Source organism: Prionailurus bengalensis, chromosome A2 (assembly GCF_016509475.1).
Source record: "Prionailurus bengalensis isolate Pbe53 chromosome A2, Fcat_Pben_1.1_paternal_pri, whole genome shotgun sequence".
NCBI lineage: Eukaryota > Metazoa > Chordata > Mammalia > Carnivora > Felidae > Prionailurus > Prionailurus bengalensis.
The window spans coordinates 69442316-69459356 of record NC_057348.1 but is presented as its reverse complement, the minus strand read 5'-3'; the positions used below and the strand labels follow the sequence as shown (position 1 = coordinate 69459356).

At 48.2% G+C, this 17041-nt stretch overlaps 1 protein-coding gene and 1 long non-coding RNA gene across 3 annotated transcripts in view; one reads left to right on the top strand and one right to left on the bottom strand.

Moving 5' to 3' along the window:
* Window positions 1-17041, top strand: part of LOC122487691 — a 241785-nt gene that overhangs the window by 64755 nt on the left and 159989 nt on the right. The window lies entirely within an intron of this gene.
* LOC122487682 (ral guanine nucleotide dissociation stimulator-like) overlaps window positions 14150-17041 on the bottom strand; it is a 146373-nt gene continuing 143481 nt past the window's right edge. The window contains exons 6-8 of one of the 2 annotated variants that reach the window (XR_006298438.1): window positions 16668-16825; window positions 14900-16067; window positions 14150-14629 (exon numbers count right to left, since the gene is read on the bottom strand). Coding sequence is in view for 1 of the 2 variants with exons in the window: in XM_043588485.1 (XP_043444420.1) it covers window positions 16004-16067; window positions 16668-16825 (222 nt within the window). In the remaining variant the exon portion in view is untranslated. Of the gene's footprint in view, window positions 16068-16667; window positions 16826-17041 lie in introns of both variants that reach the window. The other variant, XM_043588485.1, reaches the window with a different exon arrangement.

The window sequence follows — 17041 nt, the reverse complement described above, 5'->3', positions numbered from 1 at the left end:
TTCAGATTCTGTGTCTCCCTCTCTCTGACCCTCCCCCGTTCATGCTCTGTCTCTCTCTGTCCCCAAAATAAATAAGAACGTTAATAAAAAAATTTTTAAAAATAAATTAGTCTAAGGTGCATATTAAACAAACATCAAATTCAAATAAGAAATCTTCTCATTTACTACTGATATAGGTTTTATACGGATGTTGTTTCTTAAATGAAATAAAAATCTGAATAATAAGGACAGGCGCCAAGGTGGCACAATTGGTTGAGTGTTTTGACTTGATTTTGTCTCAGGTCATGATCTCATGGTTCATGGGATCAAGCCCCAAGTCAGGCTCTACAATGAGAGCACGAAGCCCTCCTCAGGATTCTCTCTCTCTCTCTCTCTCTGAAAATTAAGAATTAGAAAAAAAAAATAAATACAAATACATATGAAGAAAATGATATACCCCTGTCAAGAAATATTTGCCATTAGACATGGGGTCCCTCCTTCCAGTCCTTTCGCTTTGAGTGCAGCAATTGTGTGTGTTTGTGTGTGTGTGTGCGTGCGTGCGGTTGTGTGTGTGTGTGTGTATCAGTTGTGTGACAGGTTGTGCAGGAAGGGTTTCATGAGTATGGTCTTTAGTACCTGATGTCCCCATAATGGACAGGCTCAAGTTCTGTCCCCTTCTGCATCCTCAGGGGCCACACATCATCATTTACTCTGTGTCTCTACAAGTTGAATAATTGGGCCAATTCCAATATTTTGACTCTCATACCTGTACTGAAGGGTACATGTGTACCATTAATCTCTATTTCTTTAGAATGGCACACCTAGCACAATTTTGGGGACATAATTTGTACATGATTTTCAGGTGTAGCCTGCAGTTTCCAATATCTACAGACTGTTTATGACGTTAGGGCCTTCTTTGGGAAGGGAGCAACCCCTGAGACTGAGTGGATACCTGAGGAATTCAGAGGACAAGCCAGAACTGAGGTCATCAGGGTACCTGGGAGTGACCCAGGGGGCAGGGAAGAGCCCACACTCCCACTCATTCTGACCTCCTGCACAGCACCCCTGCCCCATGTCCTGGAACACACTCATCCAGGCCCCATCCCGTGACACACTCCAGACCCTTGTGCACCTCCTGTTCCATAGCTCTGCTTCTAAGTAGAGCAGCCATTCTCTGCTTTCAGGACAGGGGAGGATGCAGGCTGGGCCTCTGCTGCTCGCTTGGGTAACTAACTAGGAGTGTAATTGCCGGATCATAGGGTCGTTCTATTTTCAACTTTTTCAGGCACCTCCATACAGTTTTCCAGAGTGGTTGCACCAGATTGCATTCCCACCGTCAATACAAGACGCTTCCCCTTTCCCTGAATCCTCACCAACACCTATTGTGTCTTGGGTTGTTAATGTTAACCATTCTGACAAGGGGGAGGTGGGAACTCATCAGGGTTTTGATTGGTATTTCCCTGATGTTGAGGGATGTTGAGCATCATTTCATGTGTCTTTTAGCCATCTGGCTGTCTTCTTTGCAAAAATGTCTATTCATATCTTCTTCATATTTCGTTTGTAAAAGATTTATTAATTTATCGTGAGACAGAGATACAGAGAGTGTGTGGGTGTGTGTGTGCGCGCGCACGCGCACACACATACAGGAGAGACAGAGAACGAGGGAGAGAGAGAATCCTAAGCAAGCTCCATGATGTTGGCACAGAACCGGATGAGGGGCTCAATCCCATAAGCCATGAGATCATGCCCTGAGCGGAAATCAAGAGTTGGACACAGAACTGTGCTACCCAGCATGCCTCTTCTACCCATTTGTTAACTGGATTCTTTGTTTGGGGGGCATCGAGTTGTGTAACTTCTGTATGTATGCTGGATGATAACCTTTATTGGATATGTCATTTGCAAATATCTTCTCCCATTCCGTAGGCTGTCTTTTACTTTTGTTGATGGTTTCCTTCACTGAAAAGAAGTTTTTGTTTTGTTTTTGTCTGTTATTGTTGTTGTTGCTGGTGGTGGTGGTGGTGTTTTATGTTTTATCTCGAGGAATTCCCAATAGTTCATCTTTGGTTTTGTTTCCCTTGCTTACGGTGATGTGTGTGGTAAGAAGTTGCTATGGCCAAAGTCAAAGATGTTGCTGCCTGTGTTCTCCTCTAGGATTTTGATGGTTTCCTGTCTCACATTTAGGTCTTGCATCCAGTCTGGATTTCTTGTTGTGTACGCTGTAAGGAAGTAGTCCAGTTTCCTTCTTCTGCATGTTGCTGTCCAGTTTTCCCAACACCATTTGTTGAAGGGACGGTCCTTTTCCCATTGGCCATTCTGTTTTTATGCCAGGACCATACTGTCTTGATGACCTACAGCTGTGTCATATAGCTTGAAGTCAGGTCGGCCAGTCCTGTCCGTACGTAATTTTTTTCGAAAATTTGCCTTCACATGCTTCTCCAACTTTCTCTTTCATTGAGATTTGGGCCTAAGTTTTTCCCTTTCCAAATAATCTGTCTTGTTTCCTGGCAAAATTACATTCTTTTCTTTCCAGAAAAATGTATTCTCACTTCTCATTCCTTTTATGCATGTCTCCTAATTTCTTACATACAAGATTCTTTCCTTCAGGGTGCCCTGGTGCCTCAGTTCAATAAGCATCCAATGCTTGGTTTTGACTCAGGTCCTGACCTCATGATTTGTGAGTTCAGGCCCCAGGTCAGGCTCTGCACTGACAGTACAGAGCCTGCTTGGGATTCTCTCTCTCTCTCTCTCTCTCTCTCTCTCTCTGTGTGTGTGTGTGTGTCTTCCCCACTCCTGTTGCTCTCTCTCTCTCTCAAAAATAAATAAAAAGAAAAAAGAAAAGATTGTTCCTTACAATATTCAGTAGTTTCAATTCCATTTATCTGATGAAAACTAAGTAGTAACCAGTTGTGAATTACCACAGGAGAATTCTTTAGGTTAGCCAATTCATGAATATTTTGTAATTTTTAGAACATGTTCTTTCATAGTACAACTCTTTCGTAATGAATGAAACATGTTTCCAATACACCCATATTTACCTTTACATCTCTATAATAAGAAGCCAACAAATGATAAACCTCTGTTTAGCAATGAATGGTTTAGCGTTATAGCTTCTTTGGAAAAGACTTAGACATCTAGTGACTTTAACTCAATTTACAAAACATTATGAAACCAGCGAATACTTAATAAAATAGGCAAAATCAGTCAGCACTTTCAGGAATCCTTGCTGACAGAGAGCAATAATTACAACATGAACTTAACTAATAAATTCAGGCAGAATAAAAGTGGATTATCTATATCACGTTTGACACCCGATAACTCAGGAAGACGTATCTCTCTTCCTTGAAAGAACAATGTTTTGTATGGAATAATATGTGGCATCTGCACCCCCTGAAAGTTAATCACTTTGTTCCACACTGGCAATTTTACCTGGGGCTCCCATGGGGAAATCTCAAGTGGGCAATTTAACCCCAAAGCAGGCCCGGAGCCTTTTCATGTTGCTTTGGTAGATGCTCCACTCTGAAGCTCATAAGGCTGCGACCCAACAGCCTGGGGTACTTTTGCTCCTCAACAGTGAGGGGAGGAGAAGCAAGATCTGATAGTGGCAGAAATGCGGAGGACGGAGTCCACTGTGACAGTGGAAGCCTTGCCGGTCGCGCAGGAACTAGAAGAGGGGAAGGCGGGGGCGGAGGTGTGCTGGTAGGGATGCCACCAGCAAGGCCAGAAGCAGGTTCAAAGTTTGCACTAACATTCCGCTGTCACCGACTCCTGTCTCTTCCTCCTGCAAAACATGTCGTTTTCTCTACTTGGTTTTGAGCCCTCTGGTGGAGGCAGAGGAGCAGGAAATGGGTTGGACAGCTGGTGCTCGTGCTTGAGGAGGTGGATGGAGTATTTCCAGTGTCGGCCTGCCTGCCTTCTTCTTTTTCTCATTATTCTGACGATTGGCAAGGGTGTCCGGTGTCGTAGATTTTCACCCATCCTTATCTTTCTGGACCATAAATTGGGATCCTCCCCACCAGGCATCTTTATGATGGAGTCACAACAAAGCCTGAATGTAGGTGATTTCATCCCAGATCGGGTGAACTTGAAAAACACTTTGTTTAGTTTTTATTTTTCTGAGTGTTAGAAAGCACAGTCTTCCTCCACAAGTGCTTGATTTTAAGCCAATTACGTAGAGCTCATCTATAAATTATTTTTTGGAATACTATCCAGAGGTAGAAAAAATACCGGTCACACTTGTAACACATATGGGCACATACACACAATCCAGATGCCAACAAAATGTAGCCTTTGTTTCACTGATATTTGTGGAGTGAACATTAAAGATCCAACTTCCAATGATCTCCCGGTTATTAAAGCAAATCAAATGGCAAGACAGCATGTCAATTTAGGGACGTATGAATTAGCTATTTTCCAGTTTCCGACTAGAATACGACCAGTTTTGTCCAAAGATGCCAAATGCTGCAGCCACCAGCACAGCAAGGGAAGCCCAGTCTGCTTCTGTGAGCATCGGCTCCTCTCAAGAAGTCAGGGGTTTCACTGACAGAACTACATGGCTTCCTAGTCTCTGGTTGCTTAGTGTTAGAGCAGGGTTTCTCTTAACTCTGTGTAGAAGAAAACTCATTTCGACATGTCAACAGGAGCACGTCTGAGTCGTCTGTGACCCAAGTTATTCTTGGTTAGTTTTCCCAGTTAAGTAAGTACTTCCAAAGAGAGGTTCCATATACATTGTGTCTATATCCTGTGGAATTCCTGTGGGGGGTGGTTGCTTTTCCAGAAGCCGTTTGGCTTTGAAAGCACCATTCCCCATTCATTTAGTTTCAGTTTTAGAATAAAGCTTGAGCAAAATCAAAAATGGTATGTATAGTGGGTTGGGAGGGTGCTGCCTGTGAGTGTCTCTTACAAATGGCCACAATAGACTCTCCTGGGTGTCAGGTTCTCCCAGAGAGGGCTCAAACCGTCGAGGGGGCTCAGAGCACTGGAAGATCAATCCGGACGTGTGCGTCTCTGGATGAGCCAATCACTAATGACGGTATGGAATAGGAAGTTCCTCTAGGACTGATACACATGTCAAGGAATATCCTCAGACATTTGCACTAGGCTTTCAGCCAGCAAAAGGTGACATTCAGCTGGAAGGAACAAGTCCTCGTCTTTTATTGGAGAGGAATGCCTTAGTCTCTCATACTTCTAGCCAGAAAATTGCAATCAGTATGAAGTCAAATTCAAACAACCAACCCATCCAGGCCAACACCTCTATGGTATTCCCACCTAGAGAACATTAACAGTAACACTTAACACCTGGAATAAAAGTCAAGCCCACCAACGGAAACTGGGGAGTTCCAGACGTCAGCAGAACTCATGGATACACTTTCAGATGGTGAGAAGTCAGAGGGGCACAAAGAGCCTGTGCTGGTCCCAAGCACTGAGTTCCCAAAGACCTCCAGGTGTTCTCAGGCAAGTTTCTGTGATATCCTGCCCACTATGCCAAGAAATGTCGACACTAAATGAACAAATTGGGGCAAACAATGCAAAGAAAATGGGTTTTATCTGAGCTCCAGTTAGAAGAGCTGCTCGGGATACACAATTTTCTCAAAAAACCTGTGCTCCCCTAAAGGATCCCCTGGTGTAAGGGTATATAAATATGCATACATATGTGTAAAGGGTAAGGAATACGCATGAAGAAAGACATTGCAGAAAGTTACAGACTTAATCTTAAGATTTTAGTATATGGAAGGCTATATGAATTTAATCATATGGGAACAGGGAATTTTTTTCTTGTTCTTATTTTTATGATTGGAATGAACCTTTTTTGTCATTTTTAAAACCTATCAGAGGTACAGTATGTCCTCACGGGCGTAATAGAGCCCATGCTTTGAGGTTTTGCAGGGTTATTTTGACCTTGATCGCTGTTAAAGTATACCTTCCCTGGGAATCTCACGACGAGGCCCACAAACATGAAAACTGGAGAATTGCTTGTATTATACCTGTTCCCATGTGTGAATGGAGCCTGCCTATAAGCCCACACTTTGAATTCCTCTGTCCCCACAAACCTGTCCCACATTTGAATCCCTTATTCACAGCCGCACTTCCTGATCATCTCTTTCGCTCAGTTCTGGACAAAACAACACCTGTGTTCACCTCCCTCGTGGGAAAGAAGTCCTAGGGTGGAGTACCTTGACGTGCGCCCAAGTCCACTTCCGCACACTGAAACCAGTCTCTCTCATCCCTTACCATCAACATTGTGCCCTTTTCCTTCCTGGATGCAGGGGTGTGTGGAACATCTAAGGTGCATTTTAAGGGAGTCATACACATGAATTATACTACTGTTGATTTCTTTTGCTCTTAAAATGATTTACTGTTGAAATTGTCCTGGAACCATCAGGGCCTCTGGATCCCTCAGGCGGTGTTTCCTGAAACCTATCACAGAAAAACATGTTCCCGCTCCCCCACGTTGCTTGTTTCAGCTTCCTGCTAAATGTGGTGTTGCAGACCCTGGCGCCCTGATCAGTGTCCCCTGCGGGAGAGGGCCGAGGCGGGGGCTTGTATCCCAGACCCAAGCACATGTGCAGGAGCCCGGGCACGGGTGCCAGCAGGCGAGAAGGCCAGGGGCGGACCCTGGTGAGGGACACAGCTGAGGCTGCAGCGGTGCTGTGAGTCCTGGCTCCCAGCCCGCCTGCCGCCCCAAGCCCCCAAGAGTCTGGGCCCGCCAGGGACTGACGCCCACCTCAGCCCCCGACCGGGGACATGCTGCTGCCTGGCGCCTGCGACCCGGTAGCCATGGCATTGGCGGTAGGGGTAGCGGTAGTGCTACCGGGAGCGCTCGCGGGAGCGTGGGCGGGGCCCCGCGTGCAGAAGACTGGGAGCCATGAGCCTCCAGCCTGGGAGGGTGGCGGCCCTGCTGCTCCTGCTGCTCCTGGAGCCAGAGGGCAGGGCGCGGGACGCGCTTCCCGGGCGCCTCGGTCTTTGGCCGCGCTGGTGGAGTGCCAGCACTGGCTGGGGCAGAGCGCGATGCGATGCCCCCCGGCGCCCCCGAAAGACCATCTGGGAGAAGCCTAAAGGTGGAGCAGCTGAGACCCACAGCCTCCCTCCAGGACCTGCCTCAGTCGCGGTGCTGCCAAGGTAGGGACCCTAGCAACAAGGTCGCACGAGGCCTTCCCCCCTGCCCCCCTCTGTCTTCCCCTTCCATGAGCACCACCCACCCCCCCTCCCTGGTGCTCCGGGCTTCTTCTTGGGCTCCTTTGCGGCTGCAGTCTGGAGGCCTCAGGAGTGGGCTTTCTGGGTTGCACCCCGGTTCCCTGGAGGAGGAGGGCCCCAGATCGAGTAGGGGGTTAGGCTCAGGCGGTGGGGAGTGGCTCAGGTCGAGAGGGGGGGCGCCCTGAGTGTCCATGGAAGTCTGACTGGGTTGGTGGTTGGCGGGTGGAGGTGGGAACGAACGAAGGAACGAACGAACGAAGGAAGGAAGGAAGGAAGGAAGGAAAGCGTGGACCTGCGGTTGTGGGAAAATATCAAGGCAGGGCCAGGGAAGTCGCAGCCATGAGCAGGAGGAATCATTCCTGCCTGTGAAAAAGAAGTACAAGGGACCTGAGATTCCAGAGAAACATTCCAGGGAGAGTCAGGGTGGTGGGCCTGATTTGCTGGAGGCCAGCAGGGGATCGTGTTGAAGGGATTGAGAGTGGAAGCAGCAGGTGAACACAGGCCTCCTGCCTCCCCCCTCCACACCTGCTCTCCTGGCCTGCCCAGCCCCGCCCCGCCCCTGGTGTCAGAGTTGCACCCTCTGATGGGGAGGGCGAGATCTCACCCCGCTTGTGGCGAAAGGGGGTCCTCTATCGTGGGAGTCCATGGGACTAGGGGGTAGGAGTCTGGATTAGGGCAAGTGCAACTCCTGGTTGAGCTTTTCATTTCTGAAGGCAATGTGCATTCCATCAGTGAACTCGGAGCCAGGGAGCCAGGAAGAAGTGGCGCTTCTGTGTTTTCGAGGGTGGTCCAGACTCTTTCCTACTTGGAGCTGTGTGCTGAAGAGAACTGGGTGTTGTGGATGGAGTCCAAAGTCATCTCTTTGGGACATGTTGGGTGGGAACGTCTTCTTCGCACGCTGGCGAGGAAGGTGGATGGAAAAGCTCCTTGTCCAAGGCAGACTTGTGGGTTTTGTTCTTCCTATCCGTGGGGCCTGGTGCTTCCCGTTTCCGTGGAGCGCCTCCTGTCTTGCATTCGTTCCGTGTTTCCAGAGTTTCAGTCCTTGGCAATCACATCTCCTCCGCGACTCCCTAGGCAGCACGAGGGAGAAGTGACTCGGAGCCCACCGGGTCCCTAGAAACCCGTGCGTGTGTACTGGAGCAGGCAGTGCTCCTCTCTCAGCCTCCTTTGGAAATGAGGTCTTGAGCAAACAGTCTTTCATTGCATGGGTTGTACCTCTCCCCGGTTGTTGGGGGGAGTGTGTGTGCGTGAGTGTGGTGCTGTGGCCCGTGTGGAGTCCGGACCGCGTCAGGGACCCAGTTCTTTGCAAGGAATGCGTTTTGTTGCATGGGAAGATCTCATTTCACTAGAGAGTTCCAATCCTGTCTCAAAGGCTGAACACATCCTGAAGGCAGCACCTTGACCTCACTGAAAGCAAAGGCCTAAGAGCAGAGGCTTTCCCACACTTCCCTATCCAGCTGACTGGTGCTTTATGTTTTCAGGAAGATGGTGTGGTGTAGGCCACTTGGAGCATCTCAGGCTCCTAACCCTCTGTTTTGTCCCCGGGGGTGTGTTGTCTCTGTCAGCAATTCAGAAGATTATGATTATCTTGAAGATCATTATTTTCTTGATTACCATGATTACTATATTCTGCATAATCCATGGCATGGAAGTTGATAAGGGGCTCGATTCCCTGAACCTTTTCGTCACCAAAGCTCACTACAACAAGGAGTAAAACAATCACTGTTGTGCGATGGACAATGCACCTTACCTTTATTGTACTATTTTAGTGGTATGTACATACGTTTAGAGTAATGAAAGTGTCCACTTAGATCTAAGGAGTTTTTGTGACATCATGGTACTTCAAGAAACCATAAAAATAATGGAAAATCTAAGTTACCTAGTAATCTGAGCACTGTGTTCTTTTGGATACGAAATCCTAAGTAAAGAACTCATCATGCAAAAACTGTCAAGTCCTGATAATTCCTTATTATTCTAGTAAGTCTAGTGAATGGAATGGACTGAACTAAGGTCTCTGAAAAAGAGGAAACTAGAATTTGAGATATTGAGTCACCTTTACTCTCCCTTTCCCTGTTGACATGGTCTTTTTTTATTCGGTGATGTCTTTTGACCTTTACCCGATTTCCCTCCTTCCTGCACCCCCACCTTTGCAATCATCTTTCTGTATTGATGGGCTTGTTTCATTCTGTTTTGAGGATTTTTGTTTTTTGTTTTCTTAGTTTTTGTTTCAGATTTCCCATATATGTGCGAGCATTTACATGTGCTTTTCTCTATGTGAGTTCTTTCACTAGGCATAATGCCCTCCAGGCTGTTACAAACACTGTGGCATGATAACAGGTGTGAAGTCATTTTCGGGAGTTAGTGATTTCATGTGTTCTGAGTAGTACCCAGGGGGGTAATTGAGGGAAGTTGCTGCATGATATGGATGTTCTCCTCTGAATTGTGTGAGGAAACTTTACATTGTTTGCGACTGCCTCTGCACCAAGTTCCAATGCCACCAACAGGGCACAATGATTCGCTTTCTTCCACATTGTACCCGACGCTTGTGTTTTCTTGTCTTTTTGATAAGACCGTTCAGACAGGTTTCAGGTGATATCTGTTTGGCTTTGGACTTTCATTTCCCTAATGTGGAGTGACTTGGAACTTCTCTTCATGTATGTGGTGGCCATCTGTATGTCTTCATTGGAAGAATGCCTCTTCAGGACTCTGCCAGGTCTGTCATTGCTCTTTGCTTTTGCATTGTTGCGCTGTAGGCGATCTTGATATCTTTTGTGTTTTAACCCTTGACCATGTATGTAGTTTGCAAGTATTTTCTCCCATTCACTATGTTGCCTTCCCATTCTGTGAAAGATATTGTTGCTGTGCAGAACTTGTTTTTTTAGTTTCATGTAGTCCCACTTGTTTAGTTTTCCTTTGTAGCTTTGTCTTCTGGTGTCAAATCCCTAAACTCAAGTCAAGACTGAGATCCAAACCTTCTCGTGGGTTTGGCATTTGGCTTTGTCCAGCAAAGCCAAGGACAGCAGAAAGGGTTGCTTCAGACTCCACACAACTCAAGAGAGGTGAGAGGGAGTTTAAGGGATGTTTCCGCGAGCTGCTCTCAGGCTCCCACATTCATTAAGCCTACAAACGATGTAGAAGACGTCAGCGGGCCACATGCTAGAAAGAACGTATTGAAGATATTGTGCAAACCACATCTAGACAGGATAGAATATTCCATGCGACAACACGATCCAAGAACTTGGTGAGCCCATGCAGAACCCAACCCCTAGATACACACGCACTAGATCAGCCAAGTCTCGCCTGCCCCCCAGATACACACCAACTAGGTAAGTGAGCTGCTGCTGGCTCTTTGCAGGAAGGCCAGAGAGCAGTGATGCTCTGCAAAGCTTTCCCTATAACCTCCCAACTCAGGACATCGTTGTGCAATTTCCCACACCTCCTGCTAAGATCTTATCCAGGACTTTCTGGTTTCAGGTCTCAAGTCTGTACTACATTTTAACTTCGTTTTTGTGTGTGGGGTTAAATAGGTGTCAAGTTGTTTTTCCACGCCTGTTGTTTTTCTGTGCCCAGTGATTCTGACACCACCTGTTGGGGAGACTGCCTTTGCCTCAGGTTATACTCTTGGTTCTTTGGTTGTGAAATAATTGGTTACACATGTGTGTGTTTCTTCCTGGGCCTTCATTTCTGGTCCAGTGACCTCTGTGTCTACTTTCACCCCAATAGTGTACTTCTTGGGTTATTGTAGCTTTGATATCTAGTTTCAAATCAGAAAGCATGGTGCTTCCAGCTGTTTTCTTCCTTGTCACAATGACTTTGGTATTCAGAGCCTTTTGTGCTTCTGTCCACCTTGAAGGATGATTCTATTTTTGGGAACGTGCTTAAGCTTTGATAGGGATTGCACCTAGGGAATGTGTAGGTGGCTTTAAGTAGTGTGGACATTTTGATAATCTTAATTCTTGGGATCCTCTAACATAGAATGTCTTTCTGCTTATTTCTGTCTTTTCAAATTCTTTCTCCACTGATTTCTTCTTTTCAGGAAAAAGGTCTTTCTCCTTCATGGTTAAAGTTATTGTTTTCTTTTTTAAGTTTTCTATCTTTTTCTTGACAGGGAGAGATACATGGAAACACACACATCCACACACACACAGACACAAACAGAGAGAGAGAGACAGAGAAAGAGAGAGAGACAGAGAGAGCGCATATGAGTGGGGAAGAACTGAGAGAAAGGAGACACAGAATCTAAAGTAGGCTCCAGACTCTGAGTTGTCAGCACAGAGCCCCACACAGGGCTCAAAACAACATCATGAGATCACGACCTCAGCCAAAGTCAGATGCTTCACTGACTGTGCCACCCAGGTGTTTGTAGGCTATATTTACTCTTAAGTTTTTTCTTCTCTTGCAGTGATTTTAAATTATTTTCTTAATTTCCCTCTCCGATACTTTATTATTCGTGTATAGAATTGAAGGATGTTATGTACAACGACATAGATATCTTAACATGACTGAATTCATTTATTAGGTCTACCAGTAAGGTTGTGGAGTTTCTGCGGTCTCTCTAGAGCATATCATGCACTCCCAATAAGTGAAAAAGTACCTGGGAACATAGGATGATGCGATCGAATTTAGATGAGAGTAAGAAGATATATGGAGTGAGAGTATGCAAGTTTTCTGAAATGTTTTGTGGTTGGTACAATCCAACAAGTCCATAAACAAGGTTTGTTTGGATATATGTTTTCTTTAAACCAGAACCAGAGAGCTGTGACATTGACATATGCTTCCCAACACATTCCCACAATGTGCCCTGTGTATTTGGGAGGTAGCCCCTTGTCTCTCCTTTCTGTCCTTGAACCCAGTGCCTGACTCCACCACTCAGTGAATTCATCTCAGAATACTGCATTTGGGAAGATACCTATGTTTTTCATAGACTTCCTGAAAGGCACCTCAAAAACATTGGATTTTACAGAGTTGTGTCTGATCTGTCTGGAATCCTCTGAGGATGTGTAGGTTGGAATGGCAATTTCTTTGCCGGGAGATCAGGGAGCCCTACAGTATTCCTGTGTGCCTTGTGGTCGGTCACCAGAGGGTGGTGTGTGGCTGCTCATGACAGGGACACTGCTCCCCAAAGATGGGGCTGGCAGGTGCCGGGCGTCACTGCTGGAGGAGCCTGAAGGGTGGAGGGGCTTGACTCGCTATCAGAAGCCTGACTGAGTCTCCATCCTGCAGTCTCCTTGAGTTCCTGATGTGCTGTGTAAAGGACTCTCTGGCTTGCCGAGGTCCAAGTGGTTCTTGCTGTTGCCACTCAGTCGTCAGGATGAACACCTTCAGGTCCTGGTCTTTAACTCATTGACCTGACCTGCACTTAAGGTGCTTTCCTGAGAGAAAGCGACCGAGCCTGGGAGGAGAGCCAGCAAGCAGACAGCAGTGGACCAGCCTGTATCCTCCACTGGCCTGAAAGCAGGGACTGGATGCTCTACTGAGAAGCAAAGCTATGGAACAGGAGGTGCACAGGCAGTTGGGGTTTGTCATGGGATGGGGCCTGGAAGGGTGTGTTCCAGGACATGGGGAGGGATGCTGTGCAGGAGGTCAGAATGAGGGAGTGTGGTTTCTTTCCTGCCCCATGGGTCACTCCTAGGTACCCTGATGGCCTCAGTGCTGGCTTGTCCTCCTGAGTCTTCAGGGATCCACTCAGTCCCAGGGGCCCCTGGTTTCCACTTAAGACCCCAACGGAATCAAGAGTCTATAGATATTGAAACCTGGAGGCAGTGCCCGAAAAATGCATATAAATTTTTTCCCCAAAGTTGTGCTAGGTGTACACGCCTACAGAGAGGGAGAGTTTCGGTACACATGTACCTTTCTGTACAATGATGAGAGTCAAAATATTGGAATCGGCCCAGTCATTCAGCTTCCGGAGACGCAGAGTAAAGGATGATGTGTGGCCCCTGAGAATGCAGAAGGGGACAGGACTGTGCCTGTCCACCGTGGGGACATCCCATAGTACAAGACCATAGTCCTGGAGGGATGCCCAACCTGTCACACCACTCATGAACACAAACACAGACACCTGGGGCCCTCAAAGCCAAAGGACTGTGAAGATGACACCGTGTCTTCTGGGCCAATATTTCTTGAAAGAATATACATTTTTTTCTGCGTATGTACTTGTTGTTTCCTATTTATTTATTTATTTGGAGAGAGCGAGAAGAAGAATCCTGACCAGGGCTTCAAGCTGTCATTGTAGAGCCTGACTTGGGACTTGATCTCAAGTACCGTGAGATCATGACCCGAGCCAAATTCGACTCGGAAACTTGCCCATTGAGCCACCTTGGTGCCTGTCCTCATTATTAAATCTTCATTTTACTGAATACATGTCACCTGTAGGAAACCCTTCAGAACTTTATACTTTATTGCCTAATAGATTAGCATAAATGGAATATTGATGGTTTCATTTGGGTGTTTTTATAATATGCACGTTAGACCAATATCACCATGGCCAGTGGAGGAAAATGAAAGATTTTCAAGGTATTCGCTCTGGTCCAGACATTTCTCTTTTGGCTTCTGCTCTTGTGTCAAACCTCAGAGGGTCCCCATGCCAGATAATGAAGATATTTCAAGTGGGGGCTTCACGTAATCTTTGTTCTTTGAGGACTGTTCCTCTAGTGGATTCCTTGAGTGGAATATTCCACTAAAATATTAGTGCCATTGAATATTTAAGCAATTACTAATCAGTCTCCTGTCATGTAGCCTGACACAACAGGCCATGTTGTGTGTTTGCACACACATGGAAATCCCAGAGGAGCTAAAGCAGCAGAAACTGAGATCGCTGGTTGCAGAGACTGGGGTGAGGGAATGAGCCGTGGGTGATTAGTAGTCCATGTGTCTCTGTGATGGAAATGTTCTAGGAGTACATAGTGGTCACGGGTGTAAAATCCTGCGAATGTACGTACTGACACTTGAAGTTGTAATTTCAAAGGATCAGAGTAAATTGTTTGGAACTTAGTTTATCTTTTATTTATAAAACACTAATATATAAGGACAGTAAATACCTCCATAAGAACTACAGAAATGACAAAGAATGCAATGACAAGGTCAGGGAATTCATCCTTTGGGGCTGCAGCGGACATGAGCCGCTGTTGGGGAGCTGAGGCTGGTTGCTCAGCTGCAGGAGGTGGTTGTTCCAGCCCTTCTGTGACCCTGCCGGCTGGGGCTGGGGGCTGCTCATGCTCTGGGGCCACCAAAGGGGCAGGTGGTTCTTCCAGCTCCTGACTGTCAGCCAGAGCTGGGAGTATCTCCTGCCCTGGTGGGGACACTGCAGTCAGGGTCTCCGATTCTCGTACACGCTGAGCTCCAGGAGAACTAGTGGCTTCAGGCAGCCTGGGCAGCGAGGCTGCAGTGGGTACCACAGAGATAGCGGGGGCTCGCTCCTGAGGGACGTCTGAACGTGGCTCTGGAGCTGGTGCCATGGCTTCAAGAATAGAAAGTGTCATCACCGTGAGTGCCATTCCATGGCAGGAAACCTCTCCCGCAGACATTGTCATCTGAGTCAAAGAACCCACCAGGAGGAAATCTCCCAGATGGCAGGCTAATGGAGCAGTGATCTGAGACTAGTCCCTAGGCCTGTCCCACCTACAGTCTCAGGAAACATGTTCTCTGTGGCATACCCCGTCCCCTCCACATGCCCACATCTCCCACCCAGAGTCCTCCTCGCCCAGAGACTCTGGCTCATTGGGCTCACGGTGTTTCCGCCATGAGTAGAGAAGGCGGGCGCGGCGCTGCAGCTCGGAGCCCGGCATGTGTACCCCTACATATGCCCGCAGCAACTTCAAGCTGGTGAAGTCTGGAGGCTGGAAAAAGTCCTCGGGGTAGTGATCCAGCCAGGTGCCCAGGATGGAGGAGATGGCCCTGGGGATACAAAAGTAGCCAGAACAATCCCCATGGGGTGTTCCTCCCGCTGATATCTCAGGACAGGCCTGTGGGACCTGGCCTGTATGCCTCCTGGTCCTGGATGTCCAGAGGGTGGTTCTATACGTTGTCCACCTGTGATTTGGCAGTCCCGCCTACGAGAGACCTGGTCACTGAAGAGGGACCGTCAAGATTCTGTTTGACGGGAACCCCTTAACCAATGATGTGGTGGTCTCTGTCCTTCTTGGGGAAGCCAGCCAGACTCCTCGCTGTGTCCCGCTGCCTACCTCCCACTGGAATTCAAGTCGGTGCGTGAGTGGAGGGGTGGTGTCGGGGTGAGTCAGTGCCTTCACTGCATACCCTAGCGCTCCACGAAAATCTGCGCAAATACGGGACAAGAGGACTCTGTCTCTTACCTGGGCTTGCTGGGACCCTCCTGATGCCTTCAACGTGACGACCTGTGCCTCTGTGCTGCCTCATGCACTCAGTGCACATGTGGGTGTCGTCCCACTGACACCGTTCTCCCATCGTGTGGGTGATATGTGCTCCTTGAGCCCTCACTGTGTCTCCTGTACCCTTGCTAAGCACGCACCGTGGATGTTCCCCAAGGTGGTGAGTGTGATGCTCCCCAAAACTGTCATTCTGGGTCCCCTGATGGGGGTCTAGGCAAGGCTGTGAGTGGGAAGGGATAGGGTTGGACTCTCTAAGGGCTGACGCGGTCCTCTGGCGCCCTCTGCTGCCTCCTTGTGCCCACAGCCCATCCTCTACCAGACAGGACAGAACCCCTTTCCTTGCTTCCAAGAGAAAGCCCTCAGAACTTTGCCCTCTCACAGGACTCTCAGACGTGTGGGATGCTGGGTCCTGCAGCCCCTCCCACGCACAGTCTCAGCACTGCCCTCTTGGAGAAGGAAGGCCCTCCAGCCTGAGCTCAGCCTACTCACAGTTTCTCCTGCTCCCAGGGTCCGCCATCCTCCTCAGCCTCTGAATGGAAGCATCCGTATCTGGAGGAGGCCAGAAGGACATCATATGAGCTGTCCTGTGGATGCTACGTCTTGTCCTATCCAGAGTGCCTGGCTGCTGACTAGAATGGAGCTCTGGAGGGGAGGGTACTGTCCGCTCTGCGCATTGGATCCCAGTCAGCTCCTACAGAAGTGCCTGCACCTAGTGGGGCTTCCTGCGTGTTTGAAGAATGATAGGGCCCCAGTCAGCTCCATCACACATATTGGTGTGGGTCTGGGCGTGCTGCTCATCCTGGGCATCCTTGACTGGTTTGAGCCAGGACTCAGACACACAGATAGAGCCTCCAATCTCCTTTTCCAATGGGAAAACAGCCCAAGTCAACACCTGGCGACAGTGAGGGATGAGGCAGAAAGTTGATCATGGGCAAGAGGACAAAGATGACCCAGCAGAGACGCAGCCCTGCCAGCAGAGCTTTCCACAGGCCAGGGTGACTTTCCCTGCTGTGCCCCCACTGAGGACCTGGAGTGTTTCCACCCGGATCAGAGGAACCATGTGAGACGCCAGGACGTGTGGTGACTTTCCTGAGACTCCTAGCTTTCAGGGGCTGAATCGCCCTGGGCTGTGAAGGGCAGGGTGCTCACCTCATAAACAGTATGTCCAGGACCTGCTGGGTGGTAGCAAAACTTCTGTATGTTCTCAAGAATGTGAAGAGGTAGGAGGGGTCTCTACCCAGGAAAGCAGGTACCAGGTGCTCCACTCGCTGTTCCAGTAGCATCCAGCCTCCTTCGATGGTCCCTTCCTCACGGTTCTCATTGTCGGGCATGGGTGAGATGTTCATACCCTGAGGTAGAACACAGGAGGGACACAGAGTCAGACACAGCACCATGGACATCAGGAGGCTTGGGGTCCAGAATGCAGACCAAACCCCCAAGCCGTCAGTGACTTGTGGCAAGAGTGAGACCTGGGTGCCCAGACTCTGAAGAAGGATGTTGGTAATCACACGAGAATTTGAGTT